Source organism: Aulonocara stuartgranti, assembly GCF_965226115.1.
Source record: "Aulonocara stuartgranti genome assembly, chromosome: 10".
NCBI lineage: Eukaryota > Metazoa > Chordata > Actinopteri > Cichliformes > Cichlidae > Aulonocara > Aulonocara stuartgranti.
Window position 1 is genome coordinate 10,547,706 of NC_138946.1, and position 18,085 is coordinate 10,565,790.

The 18,085-nt window shown below is 41.8% G+C and overlaps 1 protein-coding gene across 2 annotated transcripts in view; it reads right to left on the reverse strand.

Moving 5' to 3' along the window:
* Positions 1 to 1,577: 1,577 nt before the first annotated feature.
* jade2 (jade family PHD finger 2) overlaps positions 1,578 to 18,085 on the reverse strand; it is a 233,344-nt gene continuing 216,836 nt past the window's right edge. For both annotated transcript variants that reach the window (XM_082548884.1, XM_082548883.1), the window contains 2 exons: positions 14,434 to 14,579; positions 1,578 to 12,279 (listed from right to left, as the gene is read on the reverse strand). In XM_082548884.1, coding sequence (XP_082405010.1) covers positions 11,494 to 12,279; positions 14,434 to 14,579 — 932 coding nt within the window. In that variant the 3' untranslated portion in view covers positions 1,578 to 11,493. The remainder of the gene's footprint in view (positions 12,280 to 14,433; positions 14,580 to 18,085) is intronic.

Genomic DNA, 18,085 nt, shown 5'->3' on the forward strand with positions numbered 1-18,085 from the left:
GAGCCTGATTTTCTTAAAGGCGGTTGCCACAGTATTAGTTTCTGGCCTGACAAGAAATTCCAGCCTGAATGAAGAACGTCCAAGTCTGGCCGGATCGTCGGCAGGTTGTTGGCTATCTTGAGGTTCGAGGTCTCTCCTTGGCAGGTCGCTTGATTAGATCAACAAAAAGAAGGAATGACAGTTTAACCTGTCCAGAATACATCTGATAATTAAATTTTTTGCTTTTTTCATGTTTTCTTGGTTTGAGTTACTGTTGATCCTCAAACCCTTTTTATAGTTTAATTCCCCATATTACAGATTCTTTATACTATTTACAATATGAAATTTAGACATCAGTCAATCAATCAAATTATCTTGTCTGGTCCAACGAGTCTCAATTTTGCCATAAGTCATACTTGCCATAGTCAGATGGTTCAGTTAGAAACAGGATGAAACCAAACACCTTACTGCAGCGTTCTTGGCTGCACATCCATGATAAATAATTGCCAGTAAATTTAAATTTTTTGAGCCTGGAGTGTTTATTGAAATTTCTGAGAAATAATAATAAAAATGATTAAAAAAAAGAAATTCCAGTTTGCATAAGTTACATGAGTTTCTTTTTAGATTACTTTTGCTACATCTGACATTGTATACATCAGGTTTTAATGGAAAAAGCACAAAATTACACTGAGATGTGATTTTGAAGTATAGGGATCAAAAACGTATCAAATATACATTTGGCATCAAAGGGTCACAAATACCGTACACGTGAAAGTTTTTGCCTTTTTAGAGCCACTGTGATCGGTGTACTTTATTGGTAATGTGACGACAGTGAAATCACCGTATGCAGAAAAACACGAGACATTGCTGAAATTACACATATTTTCTAAGACTTACCCTCCTGTACCGCATCTATTTTATATGTGGATGTCTCATTAAATGGGAATGTTTTCAGAATATATTTGTACATTTTTTCCATACAATAGTTTTACTGTCCCGGCCAAATTGAGATCACACTGTATGTGTGTGGCCCATGAACGATTATAAGTTTGACTGGAGAGCCTCAACTTTTCCTCCTTTTGATACCTGCAACAAAAAAAATTCGCAGGAGACTCTAGACTCGCACTAATTAGCAAATGTTATCAGGCTCATGTAGCATCACAAAGCCGCTTGCATGGTCCTACCTTTTTATTTATTCAGCAGCAGAAAGGAAATTTTACTCTCCTCTCCCCTGTACTTTATTCTCCCTCGGTTTATTGGTAGAGCAGCAAACACCTCATAAATCAAACTATCAAATTCAACTCACTTTACTGTGACACTGCAGAAAGATTTTTATAGTGACCTTTGACATTTCTCTACCCCTCTAGAGTCTACACAAGAGTTTTGGTGATTCTAGATTTCTTTGGTAATGAGAAAGTAACTAAATGCTGATGATTATGGTAGAAAAGCTTAGCCTAGTTTTTGTCAAAGAGATATTTTATTTTTGTTTCAGCTGAAAGCTGGTATTAAAAATCTAATCTACTTCGGCTAAAGCCAGAGTAAAATAAAGATCTTTGTTAAATCAGCTGTGTTTGTGTAATGAACAGAGAGGCAGAGAGTTTAATGTACACAGAAAGCACTGCTTTATTGACTGCACTGGACTGGACTGGTCTGGACTGGGTTGGATGGGACTGGGACTCCATCAGATGAAGTTGAGAGGAGGAAGGGAGCAGAGTGGGTTGGGTCAGGTTGGGGAGGCACGGGGTGGGCAGGGGCATAGTGGGATGCAGCCATCATTAAGGCAACACAAACAGCATGCAGATACAGTCACAGGAAACATCATCATCATCATCATCATATTGCTTTTCAAAGTCTCGCTTAAAACATCGAAATTGTACAAAAAGGAAGAAAATAGGTTTTTCGCACTAATGAAAAATACATTTTTTTATTTTTTTCCCTCCTACAAAGAAGATTCTAATACAAGAAAATAAATATAGCAAAAAAAGCCAAAAAATAATTTAAAATAGCTCTTCTTTTTCATATATGTTCAATAGTTCTCTTTGCTATTAACAAATGGCACAACATTCTTTGAAACAAAGAATACAGAAGGATAAACTCCTGCAACATTCATATTATTATATTGAAGAACCGATGCAGAGTGGAGGACAAACTGGACATGACAGCAGAGATTTTAACCGTTTTATAAGGACAAATAAAGACAGCAGGAGGAGGAAAAATGTGTCCGAGCTCTGCTTTGAATAGACAGCGCCGATTGGCTTTATGTCGTTCAAATACAACCAATAAGATTCAGGATAAGGATGTCCAATCGTACTTAAGTATGTCATGAGAAAGTAGAAATGAGGGAGAGAGGGAGACTCCTATCTTGTCACAAAAATGGAGATTCAAGGGTGATGTTTAAAAGTTGCTCTTTGGAGGTTGCCAAAAAAAAGCTAATTTAAATTTCTACTTATTTAAACCTGAGGGTGAAACCTTTTTTTGTTGTTGTTGTATTTAATGAGTCAGGAACTGTCTGCTCTGCACAGAAGAAACGTGCTGAGGGAGAATGGTGAAAACAAAAGCCAAAGAAATACATCAATCAGATAGAAAGTTACACAAAATTAAGGAGAGCAAGAGAGACGGACTGACTGGGGAATGAAGAGAGATCAGAGTGGCAAAATGCAATACATGCAGAGTACAGTACAGAGCGAGGTACCCCACATCTGTTCTGGCACTTCATCCACATTGAGCCATCAATTTTTAACGTTCAGCAGTAACTAGAACAGATGAACGTTGGCTTTTGGTTTCCTGCAGCTGAGCCTTTTGGAAGACAACACGCCTGGTCAGGAGACATGTCAAAGCACTTAAGAAGATGGCCTTTCACCTGTCTGTGATTAATCATTTTAAACGTCACTGCATTTAATCATATAACCGGCACACTGTTTTTAAGTTTGCTTATATTGTGTAGAGACCTTATAAATTTTAAAAGGTTTGACCTGCTGCGACCAGCATTTTTCCCCTTTTGGATTTTCACCTATCGGGCAAAAGGACGCTGGTTTGAGACCAGGTATAAACACAGGTCCCCTTTGGGGGATGGGCCATCCAGCATAAAAATCCAATATGTGGAGCTACCCAGAAAGGGAGTTAAAGAGCAGCTCCTTCTTAGCATCACAATAATACAGAACACCATCATATAATGTCCCCTAGGCTATAATAACCTCGGCTGACACTCAGCAGAGGAACCGGTCCACCCGTCCTCCTGGTGACCAGATATTGGCTGTGATGCAGCTTTGTTGCAGGATGAAGACGTGATTAGCGCTCATCCCATCGTTCAGGCTTTTAATGTGGCTGTAGATGTACCGAGATGTACCACAATTTTGTGCGAATGTTTTCTAAAGGTGTGTGCGACAAAACGAAGAGTCATAAATTCTTATTTCTGTGGGGGTGTGAAGGTTGAGGCTGCACCTCTCAATTGATGTTCCCAATGGAAAAACATGAGCTGTGAGCTTGATTGCAAGGTATGCATTAATCAAGCGTGACAGCTGAAGCCCCTGACGGATGTGAGGACTCACAAGAAACTGAATTTATTTGTGTTTTCCATCCGTCTGTCTCCCTTTCTCTCCTCGTCTGTGTGTTCGTACGAGCGCATTATTCAAGCAGAAACTTTTTTCATTTCTCGCAAAGAGTTTGTAGCATCTAATTATAGAAAATTGCTTCTCTCTGTTCCTTTCACATTTGTTTGGACACACCTTTAAGAGCGGAGAAGGAGTTCAGAAGAACAAAGGGACGGAGGTGCAAACTATGTTTAGTTTTAACTAGAATTATGCCAGTGGACTCTCTCTATTTTGCCTCCTGTGACCACATAAAACTAACAGAACACCCTTAAGCATACAGAGGGATCCAATTTAGGCAATCACAACACCTGTTGGTTCCCTGCAAGTATCGAATCTGGGATAAACACAAGAAGTGACTCAGAGGCAGGAGATAAACATTTGCGTGAATGAGTCAGCTCATGAAACGAGAGAAGAAGAACAAAAAAGTGGGGAAATGGATAAAAATGGAAGGAATCAAGGAGGAGGATTAAAGCGAGACAGATGGACTGCGTGGTGGAAATTACAAGCGGGAGAAGCAGAGACACAGTGCAGACGGCCTCTTAACAAATTATTTTAACCTGCATCTGAAATCCATTCTGCCTCGGCGCGATGTAGCCAGATTACATTTACACCTGCAAAACAGTGTTGAAATCGCTTTCTTTCCTGTTGCACTTTGGGCGAGCTTCCTGGCTGAACTCAGAACAGACGCTGGGAGACGGCTGGTTTGTCTAAATGGATCTTGGGAGTGTTTTTTTGGATTTACACTTCAATTTGTATGCTGTTATGTGGATGTCTGAACCTCACAGGAGCGCGATGGAAAAACCAGATGTAAAGACAGTTGAATAAACTGTTCATTTGGTGGGTGAGGCAGTGTGAAAAAGCGGGACTTTCCAGGTTTTCCAGGTTTCAAGTGAGATTTCCAAAAGTAAACATTAAAACAGACTGGATTCCAAACCTGGATCTTTTTATTGGTATGAGCTGTTGGCTAAAAGTATCTTTTTCTATGAACATAAACAACCAGAGTGTAAAACTGAAAGTGGATAAATGAAAATCTGGTCTTCATTGTGATTTTTAAAGGACAAAGTTGGTGTTATGATATATTTTTTTTCCTTATTTGAACAAATCCTAGAAAAATACCAAAGCCATCAGTTTATTACAAAGATTTTCAGACATCTTAGACATGATGGGGTCTGTTAGCATCACAGCTACAAAAAGAGCCTCTTTCACATTCATTTTACTGTTGTTACAATGCCTTAAGCTCCCACTTTCAGAGAGTTTTTTCCACTGTTGGATCTGTGTGATGTCAAAAAGAGGGGCCATGCCTAATATGGCAGCTCTGGCTGTGAACACAGAAGCTTTAACTTGAAAGGAGCTAATAACTGTTTCAGAGTTGGGATGAACCTCGGCCTAGTAAGATAGAGAATGGTTAGTTTTAAGAGTTTTAAACTCTGTTTAAAGAATTGTTTGGTAATGGCCTTTAATTTATGCTCTAATTAGCTTCATATCACGAAGTTCTGGTGATTAATAATATATTCTGACGTAAAACTGAATCGTTTTGTAAGCCGTTTAAAATGGAAGCATCTCTGCTCGGCGCTCCCGATTTGAGTTTTTACATTTTTCAAAGACAAATCTTGGACGGGGACCCAGCTGTGTGAGGCGAGAGAGCGAGAGGAGGCACAAGGAGGGGAAAGGGAGGGCCTGGTACTGTTTATATTAGCTGCTTGTTAACCTGACTGTACGGACAGGCTCCAAACAGAATGCAGAGGAAAGAACAAGTTGTACTCTTTTGTCTTTCTTTGGCTCCAGTTCAGCGAACAGTCTCCCTCCTCTCCTTCTTTCTAAACAACTCTCCCCTTTCCCGCACTTTCCCTCTTTTCAAGCCAGAGTTAAGCAAAGCTGAGTGCAATGTTTTCAGCTCCTCGTGCGTCTGTCATTATTTGTCCTTAAAGCTATAGGTGTCCTTCTTCTTTTTTGATCACCTTTAAAAAACCATGTGCCAAGGGCCAAGGAGGCTGATCACCGGACAGGGAGAGGAAGAGTTGTGGGCAGGAGGGAGACAACAGGGTGATTGTTTTTAGGGGATTCAGGATGGAGAAGAAGAGGGGAGTTTGCTGGTGGTGGGAGGAGGAGGAGGACGAGGAAGTTGCTGGATGGTGGATGCAGAGTAAGGTACGCAGTGGGTACAGACGGGAGATTTAGTCTGAAAAGATTTCTCCGAGCTGCTGTGGAGGATGACGCGATCACACAGGTAGAGCATCAATCGCTCTTTGGTTCCACCTTCAGTCACCAAGAGATGCTGGACACAAACAGTGTCTCCCCCCCCCCCACACACACCTAAAAAAAGGCACAAAAATAGAAGCAATGCTTTTCGGATGAGTGCTTCTTGAGGTTTGTTGCAGGCTTTGATCCAAAAAAGCAACGCGGTGCTATCAGATTGCTGCTGCATTTACCATTACATTAAAAAAAGGCAGCAAATCTTCACTGCTGTGAAGCTGAACCTGGGGAATGAATATCTGCCATTTCTGATAAATTAACCAAATAAATTTTTAAGATGCGACTGATTGAGTCTCGAGCTCTGAAAGTTGAGTTTTACTTGAGATCAGTTTCTTCCTCGGCAGCAGCTCCGGTTGTGCGACTAAACCTCCGATCTGTGGAGTGTGTGTCTGGGTTCTGGATGCTGAGACCTTTAAGCCATAACTTTGCTGTAACGGAGAGGAGAGCAAAGCGCCAGTAAAAACAGTAGAAGCAGATAATGAGTCAGCTTTCTAGTCTGATACGTGCCACAGCGGCTAGATAAGCATTATAAAAGGAAAAAAAAAAACAAAACAAACAGCTTGCAAAAGCCTCTTTAAAACACAGAAAATGAAAATGTCTAGTAGTAGTAGTTGAACAGTAATATACATTATTGTAGATGAGTATAAACTCCAGCGGTAGGTAGGTGGGCGGCTTTGTACGGCTGGTGTAGGGCAGCGAAACAAGGACTAGGCATTGATACCAGAAACAGGAAGCACTAAGCAATCTCTATTGTCATGTGGATACATTTTTAGACAGACCTGCAATTTTCTGCTTTACAGACATTTCAAGACTTCTGATCTAATCCTGCTTTTATTACTGGACTGCTGTCCCTTGTCGCTTGCAGGTATTTATTTCCTAAGCAATACCCAGTCCTGCTTTCACTGATCCCACTACAGCCTCAGACCACTTTCTGGATGAAGGAGCAACCACAGAAGAAGAAACGACATCTTATGAACTGCATCCCAATGCCCTCGTGGTTCCCCAGAACCACCTCAGTGCAATAAATGACTTTAAATTGTAGAAATCCAACTTTTTACCACCCACTAGGAGCAATCATGGAATTCAAAGCCCCGTTTTTAATGTCGTCGTTCACCAGAACTGAACATTGCTGTCATTTCTGGATCACCCTAAACTGCTTTTCTTGCTAATGGAAAGCTGTAAATGTGACCCTTCACCCAGCTGAGGGGGTTCTGAGGAGCCCAGCCCTGCTGGTGCACTGATGTTTTACAACAGAGTCAGTACAGTAAACGGCAGCTGTGCGCAGGCGAGGTTCCAATTACCTGCAAGCAATCGGTCTAGTGGAAAGCATCACTGTGTGTAGGTGTGTTTCTGACCTGCCATTATGTGCTTGATGCCCGTCAGTTTATTTCCGTGGTGCAGCGTCAGTGCCAACACCTGAGGGAAGAGTTCTGCTCTCAACATACAGCAAGCTGAGGACTGTACAGCTTTTCCGTTGCACATTTTATTGCCTCTCTAAGTGGTGACTTATCATAGAGGAACGTGACCTACCGACACGGATGCTCCGAGTATGAAGATAAAAACTTTCACACTGTGTCTAATTTTATGGGACACAACCCAAATAGATAGACAGAGAGCGCGAGAAACCCCCTGCACTAGATCTCCTTTCAGTGTGGATATTCGACCTGACAGAGTTGCAAAATTCAAAGATCATCAGAGCACATTCGGGCTGCGAGCCAACACCCACACTGGCGTACCACACAGAGGATAGCAATGCTTTGAAGTTGCATTCTAGCAGATATTGATAAAAAGAACCTGCAAGAGACTCCAGTCTACATTATCTACGAAGCGGAAGGAGAGGGCATTGAAGCCACACTGTAAATATAGAATAATAACCAGTTATGTTTGCTAAGGCTGCACAGTATCAAGGCAAAAAAAAAAAAAAAAGAAGATCAGAAGTACAATTTGCTTTGTTTTTGTGTGGAATCTCACCATCACCCAGCAGGAAATCTTATATACTGCTAACCAGCTCCACTAATTTAGCCCCAAATGAGTATTTTTCAGTCCTTTTTTTGTCCTTCAGGCACTGTGCAGCCTCAGCCTTTGCTACTACATGTTAAGGCCATACATGTGAGGCCTTGTCTAAAACCACTGTCTACAACGTCAGGCTACTCTGAACATTGAATATTGAAACCAAGATTACATTTTTCTGTCTTAGCAACACATGAATGGTAACGAACACCTGGCTGAGGATTCGGAGGCGACACGTCACCGCGTCCTCGCATCGGAACACGAGCTTTGTTGCTCTTTTTTTGTCGTTACTGTAATGTGTCAGCTGTAATAGCCATCGTAGAAGTCCCAAGTTCTCCGCCTGTCCTCGCAAGACTGTGACGCAACAATGCGAGTGCTTCTACCATGGCTACACCTGAAGGGACGAAGAGGGGACAGAGACGCAGCGCTGTCACCTGACCTGTGATAATACTCTCCTGCTGTTGGGGAGGGGGTGGCGTTTCGCTCTGAGTAAACTCATGCTTCCTGATGCAGTCAGGACCACATATACATAACAAAAACTTTTACATTGTAACCCTGTTATACCAGCTCTGGGGTTTGTGTAAGCGTCTATGTGTGTGTGTGTGTGTGTGTGTGTGTGCATGTGTGTAAGTGTGAGAGAGAGAGCTGTATGTTGTGTGATCAGTTCAGCAGCACTGGCTTTTTTCTTTTTTTTTTCCCTTTTTTGGAGGGGGTTAATACATGCGAGTGTGTTTAACAACCATCACCGGGCATTTCCTGTGGGAATCCCCCCGTGAATGCAGATCTATCCAGGTTGGGAATTAAAAGCGCCCCCTGGGTTAGAGGAGGTCGAATCACATCTGCTGACCTGGACATCACTGTTCGAGCGGTCTGACAGCTTAATATGTTTGCGTAGATAAGACTGAAATATGCTGCCTTGTAACACAGATCTGTTCTTTGGCATGGTTACTCCAGAAAACCGGGGAGAAGCTGTTCATACAGGAAAACGGAGAAAGTAGAATGGACTTGGGCCTCTGTTTAAATGTGTGTTCATCAGGCCTGGGTCAAGCAGCCCTTAAAATCAAATCTTTAAGTCATCCCAGTTTGGTGAGACCCAAAAGACAGTTCCATCTGTTAGCCGATACTATCTGACCTCAGATCAGATGGGTTAAAGTGGGACTGTTGAACCCAGGGCTGATGGTCGTATGCTGTACTGAGAGAAGGAGCATGCTCAGTAGTAGTCGTGTTGGAGTTCAAACAGTGAAGCTTTCCAAATAAGGAAGTTTCTAGACAAACACACATCACTTCATATATTTATATATATATATACTGTATATGATATAAAATGTGTGTGTGTGTGTATATATATATATATATATATATATATCTACGTCTTTCGTTGCTTTTCCATAAATTCTTAACCTTTTATTGTTCTTTTTTATAAGTTTTTTTTTAACCCCTGAGAATACCACGGACTGCTTTAAGTACAAAATACAACTCTCTGAGAAAAACAAGAACGGCTCATGTGTTTCGTTTTTAAAAAACAAAAACAAATTTACAATCAAATCAATTCAGGGACTTAAGAGCGCAGGCCTCTGAAGCTGATTATTACACTGTCTACGTCCATCTAGTAGGAACAAGACGTGCCTCAGAGCCATCAGTTGTGAAAGCTTGGCCACGTCAAACAAAAGCGGCTGCCACCTTGGTGCCTGACAGTGTTTACGTCCTCATAGAACAAAATAATAAGCTGCATAGGTACACGTGGGTGATCTGACTAATAAAAATGACTAATTTCCTCTAATTTTACATATAGTTTTATGTATATCCACATGCACTGAATGCATTCCAAGTGATCCCGCTTCCACTGGACACATAAATAGCAACATCAGAATGCCAAAACTGAGGATTCCTCCTCTTATGAACCAAAGCAGAATTTCAGCTGCTTTTGAGGTTGAATTTGTGTCACATGATGTCAGCTGCTGTAGCAAGAATTTACCCATGAACTACACAATGCATGGCCACCCTAACCACTCTGAAACTGTTTATAAAACACGTCTCTCAGGCTTGGCTTACATGAACACAGCTACCCACTCCATATGAAAAAGCAAAACTGTACTGCTGATTAACCAAACCCCAAAATGAATACTATTTGCAGTAATGTGCATGAAATTTTAAATAAGAGGTCTAATTTTCAATGGCAGCAACATTGTGCCCGCAGTGTAACTGGCCAAACTCTGGTTATTGATGGCTCTGGGCTGCAGTGATGTAACTTAAGGGGGCACAGAGCAGCAGGCAGCTCTTTGCACTGAAAGCACGATGTTGCTCTGCGTTGCAAGCTGCTGCATATGCTCTGTTGATAAATGGCAAGTGATGCATTTCCATCCTTTCAGGCACTACACAATTGTTAAGGTGACAAGGAGCCCAATGCCAGCTACGCTCAGTAGCCACTCCAATGGGATTTCCTTTTGGCTTGATTGTTACAAATCCGATTGACAAACGACTGATTGATCTACTCAGCGATTGTTTGGTTGATTTGGAAAGTTGGCGGCGATTGAGGGGGACGCAGGGCCACAGGGCAAGTGAAAGAAAGGCACAGAGTTTGTACGACGATTTTTCTCCAAAGACCCGGGAGTTAAAAGAACGCGGAATTAGGAAGAATTTGAAAGCAGCTGACAAAAAGTCAGACCAAATATTTCAACGGCGGCTGTGAGCAAAATGGATCCGCTTATGGTAGTTTGTGTGTGAGTATGTTTGTGTGTGTCTGTGTGAAAATCTGAATGAGCACCAGGGTTGGGGTCAATGTGTTCGCTATTCAGAAACTGGCAAAGCTGGAGATTTGTAGATTTTTTTTGTTGTTGTTGTTTTTTCTTTTATGAACTAAAACGTGAAAATGAATTTGAGAATGAAGGATTCAGTGTACATTTTTCAAACCGAGTCAACGAGGGAGGAAAATTGACCCCAACCCTGAATGAGCATCTATTATACACACAAGTGCTTACATTACAGCTCTTATGACTAGCTATGTTGTGCTTTTCAAGGCTGAATACAAGTTGTCACCCGCTGTACATATTCAGACCAACTCTGGTGTGAAATTGTCTTTTCCACTGAACATATTCAAGAAAACAAGCACTCACTGGATGCAACTCGGGCCACAAAGGCCGAGAATGAAGCATACCCTGAAACCAGCTTGAATAATAATAATAATTATAATAATAATGCCCCAAAGTGTTTGTTCCCAAGTCTGGCAGATACCACAGACATGAGGCCAGAACTGGGTGCTTCGTTCGACGCCCAGAAATGAAATGATTCTGAAATATACAACACAAAAAAAAAAAACAAGAGAAAGAGACTGAAGGTAATGTTTGTTTTCAATCTGCTGAATGCATCACATCTTATGATAAGCTAACAACAAACTGCAGTCCAGTGGAGAAGCTTTTCTGTATGATAGGCAAACGGCTACATTCAAATCCCCTCCGTCCTAAAAAACAGAGCAGGTTAGGAGCTGGGGATTTCCCACTGATGGATGCGATCGGGATTTTGGTTGAACAAAGCGATCCAGCCGTGTTTTTATAGACTGTATGCTGGGCACAGGTGGGAAAAAACAAAAACAAAAAACAATTAGCCAGCGGGATTCTGCTTGGATAACTGCTTGTGTGTATTTGTCTATTGGAAACTCAGTTCTTTAGGAAGCCAGCACGCTTCTTCTCAGCAGGTCCTCGTTCCCGGAGTGCAACTGCGGCAGGCGGAGCTTGCGCCCACCAGTGCGCGTGTCCGAATCGCTCTGCTCGCCGTCAGAGAAGTAGCCATCAGTCTCAGCAGCGTCTAACAGGGATACGTCTTTCCCTGCGAGTGGCAGGTTCATGGACTCGAACCCCGCTACACCTCCGGTGACGCCCCTCCCTCTTGATTTACCCTGGCGGGACAGACGGTGCCGCGGGGTCCCGCCACGAAAGATTGTCCCACCGTCGGGAATTGTGAACCCAAGACCAGAGACCGGTGGGTTTGAGCCCACTGTGAAACCAGATCCAGCCCCTGATACTACACCATTCCCTGCATGGATGCCATCCCAAGGACTGTTATCCTCCGAGATGTGACAGGAATCCATTTTGGAGATGGGCGGCTGTGGCGGTGGGTCCCTGTGAAGGTCAGAGCTCCTGGTCTGGTGGTGATGGAGGGGGTAGTGCACGGTCTTGGAGGAGCCTTTGTTCTTTTCCCCTTTCCGACTCACGTGGCCAGACTTTTCCTCCGCCATGCTCGCCCAGAGCCTCTTTGCGGTGGAGGGGCTGCCGCCTGCGGACGCAGCAGCTGCAGACAGGAGCGTCTGAGGCTGGGCTGGAGCGGATGGTTGTGCACGAACACGGGGCTTGTTGCTCCCTCTCGGTTTGCGCCCCAACTGGGGTGTTTTCCAGGTGGACTGCATGGAGTTCTCCATCATTAGGTTGAGCAGGCTCTCTTCGCCCTGCAGGAGCTGGATGAAAAGAGGAGAAAGGTTGGTGATGAAAGAGGAAAACGGATGAGGAACAAACAAATCTTTTCATGTTTAAAAGTGAAATAACACAAAATATATAAATGATATAAGCGAAAAGTTGACTGATACAACAGTTAATCTGCTCATTTTTGATTTTGTGGTTTGGAATATTTTGGAACAAAAACTCCCCACCCACTCCCACCTACCCACACGTCCAACAGCTCAGCAGTTTAGACTGTGAGCTGCCGATGTCACAATTTGTTCCTGAGCAAAAAAGCCCGACTAAATGACAAAGCTGATCTGTTCTGACGGCACTCTACATCGTGATCTTTTATTTCTTCAGGGTGTGATTCTGTTGAATCTCTAACACTTTTTGTTTTTAATAAACAAGGCTGGTGTTTATTGATTTTAAACTACACCCCTTATATTAACTTGCGACATGTGGGCTTTGTTTAAATTACATCATTGTTTATTTATGCAGATCTTTGTTTCTGAAAGATATCAGGTTCCTGTTTAATTGGAAAAAATGACTGCGGTTGTGTTTATTGTTCTTTAAGCACATCCAAAAACAGCAGCGCAATCTGGTGAGAGCGCTCTGCCAGCCAGCACACAAACAGCACGTTCCTGGGGGGAGAACATCTATGCTCTGATTAGCAGATCGATCAATTTACAATAAAAAACTAACAAGCTAAACTATATAAAACCACAGCCAATCTAAAGAATCGATGATCAGGTCTTTGTTCAAAGTCAGATGAACTTTTTCAAGTGTCAAAACTACAAACTGACGCTGTGCTGGCTGACTGGCTCACCGCAGACTCGATGAAATGACTGAAACTTGAGTGAAAAGCACCATCATGCAAACTTTTGGACCATCACAAACAGCTGTAGCAGCTGTTTCATGTTGGTATGATGCTGATGATATTCTATATTCCGATCAGAAAAACACATTAGTTCCTTGTTTAATACTTTCTGAATTCCCCAACTTGTTTGTGGCTCTCAGCCCTAAAACTACTGGTTCCCACTTAAGTAACAAATCTTTATAAATGGCTTCATAGAGGTGTTTATGTACACATTAATGTCTAAAGCTAATTTAGAATCTAATTTCTAAATCTGAATTTATGTTTCAACATCAAAAAGGTGATAAGTTGAGTCATTGTGACCCCTGTCAGTTCGAGGGACCAGTCTAACCAGACCCAGGATAGGTGGGGTCTGGTTAGACTGGATAGGTGGAGAGCTGGCGCCTCTTTGCTGAGCTCACAGAGGCTACTGAGCGGGGACTCCAGCCACATCCAAGACGATGCTGCTGGAATGTGTCCGCTGGATGAGGAATTTATTGGCGAGGCAGCTGCCTACTGCTCAGTTTTTTAAAAAAATGTATGTAGTCACAAATATGCATGTACACATCTGTTCATTATTTAAAAAGCACAGATTAGCTTCGCCTATGTCCACAGTTGTGGACACAAACGCAACAAAGTTCTGTGGGAAACACTGTGGCCTCTCTCATGTGTTCGGATGGTGATCAAAATATACACAGATGAATTTATGACAGCTTTTTAAAAAAATACTTTTCCATTAATACAAGCACCATTCAGGAATAGTACCAGTGCTCAATTCTAGTTGAAACTAACAAAAAGTAATTAAACTGATCAAATGATTTCTAATATATGTGGAAAAGAAACGCTGGTCGTCCTTGTGGAGTGTTTTAGACTGAATTAATGCATAAAAGTGAAATTCTCTGTGTATGTTTCATTTTCTTGTACACTTTAGCCGTTTTTCCTTCCTCGACTAAGAAGAACGCTTCACTTTTTTACTTATGTAGCTGTTTGTGTCGGCGTGGCCTCTTCACAGGAAAGTCCTTGGCACTCGTTTCGTTCACCGGTGAAGTGGACAGGAATTCAGGTCAAGATGTAACGGTCTACTCACAATGTTGCATTAGCAAACCACTTTTTCTTTTCCAAGTATTGAGCAAGACGTTTGTGTTGTATTCATCTCTTATCATAACATGTAACAGCTGCAGTTCACCTGGTAAAGCAGGCACCCCATTGTACTGAAGGCTTAAGTCCTTACTACAGCAGACCCATTGCTGCGTTTCATTCTTTCTGTCTCTCTCTGCTAACACATCGTCTTCTGTGCCCTCTGCTCCTGAAGCCCTACCTGGTCAGAAAGCAGGCTGCCGCTCTTGTCCCGATGTTGGGCACCCAGAGCCCACTGGCTCAGCATGTCGTCAGCGGTGATCTGAACCGACTGGGCGAGCCAGCTGTCGAACAAAGAGTTGTCCAACGGGAATGACTTTGACAAACCTAAGGAAAGGGGAAGAGGGCACAAGCAGGGAGAGGGGAGGTGCAGGAAGGGAGAGTAAGAGGAAGCAAGAAAAATGGGAGAAAAAATTGGATGAAATTGGTAGAAGTGAATAGAAGGGAAGAGGCAGAAGGGAAGAGGAGGGAGAAAACAAAGCAGACAGGTGAGGAGTGTTGCATATTTTTCATGAATAAGAAAATAAAGGTAAAAGATCGAAAGCCTCCTTTCGATCTGATGTGTTTTAGATTACTGTAATGTTACATATATATCCAAAGGGAGCACGAGCTTCAGGGCAGGAATGGATGGATGGACATTTTTCTTCAGGACTTTCTGGTACAGAGGAGAATTCATGGCTCCATCGATTACAGCAACTGTGATGCTCCTGAAGCAGCAAATCACACTACCACAGCACCACCATGTTTGACTGCTGGTATGATGTTGGACACAAATCTTCGGAAAAGTTCAACTTTTGTCTTGTCAGTCCACAGAATATTTTCCCTAAAGCTTTGGGGATCATGAAAATGTTTTTCTGGTAAATGTGAAACGAGCTTAGTCTCCTCCTTACTGTTGAATCATCAGTCTGTCAGGCACGTTGATTCAACAGGTCTGGCAGTAATGAAGCCTGGGTGTGGCTAGTGAAATTAAACTCAGACAAAATGTATTTAACAATGTAGTTAATCACAGTTAAATCATCAAGGAGGGGCATTAACGACTTCCTCACACAGGGCCAGGTAGGTTAGACTGGTGGGTTTTCGTTTCTCTAAACAAAATCAAATAATAATTTCAAGCCTGCATTTTGTATTTGTCTAATATTCAAACTAAGGAATCAGGAAGGAGGCAAATAATTTTTCTCAGCACTGTATATGTGTAACAATGGTCTGGATTCGGTGAAAAATTACCAATGAAGGCTTTTGCTTTGTGTTTTAAAGTTTGCATCCAAAATTCGGGAATATCAAAGACAAAGCACTTAAATTAGATGACAACGTCCAAGTAAAAATAGAGTTGATGTCTCCTCGCCAAAAAAAAAGAAAAAAGAAAAAGGATGCGTTTAATGACTTCTCCAACACTGGTGTGTTTACAGGACTATCTCAGCCTGGATTATGTGCAGTGTGAGTGTGTTCAGTATCTGTGTTTGTGTGAGTCTGCAGACAATGCTCCCTCCTTTTAACTGTTTGCATGTGTGTCTGTATAATTAGGAGATTTTCATGGCTCCTTTTCTATCATTGTGGGCTGTGAGAAGTGCTGCCAAAGCGCCGCATGTCTGTCTGCAGCATTTTAGGATTTCTTCCTCTAATATAAAAGCACAGACAAACTCGTTTTAACAATGTACCCACACTTTCACTTGTCAAATATTTAATTTAAGTGGAGAAAGATGGATGGTGGACATGGCGCAATGTTAACAGTTAAAAAGATGATAAAAACAAACCCAACACATAGAACAAGCAAGTGTCAAAAATCCTCACTCATTATATTTTGGAAAACAGAAAGAATCTAACATTTTATAGTTGTGTCAAAATATACAGTGATTATAATTATGTGGTATTTAGTCCACTAAGTGTAAAGTAGTGTTCAAGTGACGGTAATTGCTCAAACACTGCATCACGAAGTGGCCCAAAAGAAAACAGGCAGACAAACACGAGGAAACAAGGCAACTCATCGCAACCATGGATTTCACATAAAGGATAGACATCGCCTTTTGACTAGACTTCAATATCAGTGAGAATCCAGACGTGAGCGGATTTTTCATCTGCAGTCATAAACCGTTTGGGGACAACACACAGACACCGATACGCAAATCAGGATTTATTAACAAACTAATAAAATACTAGAAATTCAATCACTAAAACCAAGCGCAAACATCTTGGACAGGCTGTACCTCACAGCAATAATATTTATTATTTGCCACATAATTCCATTGAAATTCATCAACAGGCACAGACGGCACAATCAAAGCAGAGAGGTCCAATTCAGCAATTCAAATTAGTTTAGGTGAAACCTAGTACACAGACTTGCTAAAGGTGCCTATGTCAGGACACTTACCACCACCCAGATGGATGAGCAGAATTAAAAACCCACCCCCTGGTGAGCTCTTACAAGGGGGAAAACTATCCATGGAGGTCAAAACATTTTATTCTTTAGCTGTAAACACGATTACTGTATAACTGAACGTGGGAGTCCACGGGGACCACCGGAGTCCACCTGTTCTCCTTTTTAAATGACCAACCTCTGATATTATCTAGTAGTGAATGTTTAAAAACTCATATATTACATGAGGCATTCAGTGACACCAATATGACTGCAATCATAACCTATGATACAGTCTGTAGTTGTCTTAATCAGGTACAGGTTTGGGTGTATATACAGTATCATAATAGAGCTCACTTCTACTGTGAGTTGAATGAAGTGCAAATGTTATTGCAAAAAAAATCTAAGTATGACCTCTCAGGGACTCTGTAGGCATCAAGTGAATAAAAATAATCAAGTTTATTGATCTAATTTAGTCCAACCAAGAGCACTGGGAGATAGTCATACTGTCTTCTGGGACCAAATGCATCTAAATAATCGATAGCAGCCATATGCACATCATCAGGAATGCAGAGAATGAAGACAAAACTTTGCAGAAACTGAAATGTACTCATAAATGTGGATATTTTTGTGATCTGAGCATCTTTCTCTCTTTTATTTTTGCAACCTCCTTGTAAATCATCACTGCTTATAATGATCTGGCAAGCAGGACAGCAGGAGGTGCTGTTAGGGTGCCTTTAACACAAGCTATCTAACACACACACACACACACACACACACACACACACACACACACACACACACACACACACACACAGAGCTGGTAGTTTCCATGACGCAGCATGTCTCTGCAGGAATTGAGAGAGCTCAGAGGGAGGGAATAGGTGACGGAAGGAGGGGGGAAAAGACAGTGAAGAAGTGTGAAGAAGACAGGGAGGGGTGATGGAGCAGAAGGGAAATGAGCAGAGTTCAGAGAGAGGAAATCAGGAGACCAACATAAACATGCCACCCTGTTACTATGTCCAGTTTGGTCAGGTACAACATCCATGTACAACATGATTTGTTTAGATGTGATTATTTAACACAAATCCATTCTATTGCATAATAGACAGAAATCTGGTGTATTTTATATGCCTTATGACATCTTACAGACTTATCTGGGAACAATTTTTCATGTCTAACTTATAGCCTGTTGTTGGGTCTGAGTTCTGTCTGTAGTATTTCTGTGTATCATCTTACGGTGGCAGTTGTGGCATGTATAAAAAAAAACTGATTATGCAATGTCTTTGTTTTTTCAGGACATGTTTTCCACATTTATCCAGGTTTTTCCTCAGCATCTCTCATTTAAGCACAATCTGCCCAGGTACAATAACAGCCACAGTTTATTACCTTATTTTATTTAGTATTTTCCTGTTGTTGCTTTGCATGTGATAAAGAAAAAATGTTAATAAATGTCTGCGAATCAAACCCCCAGTTAAAAATG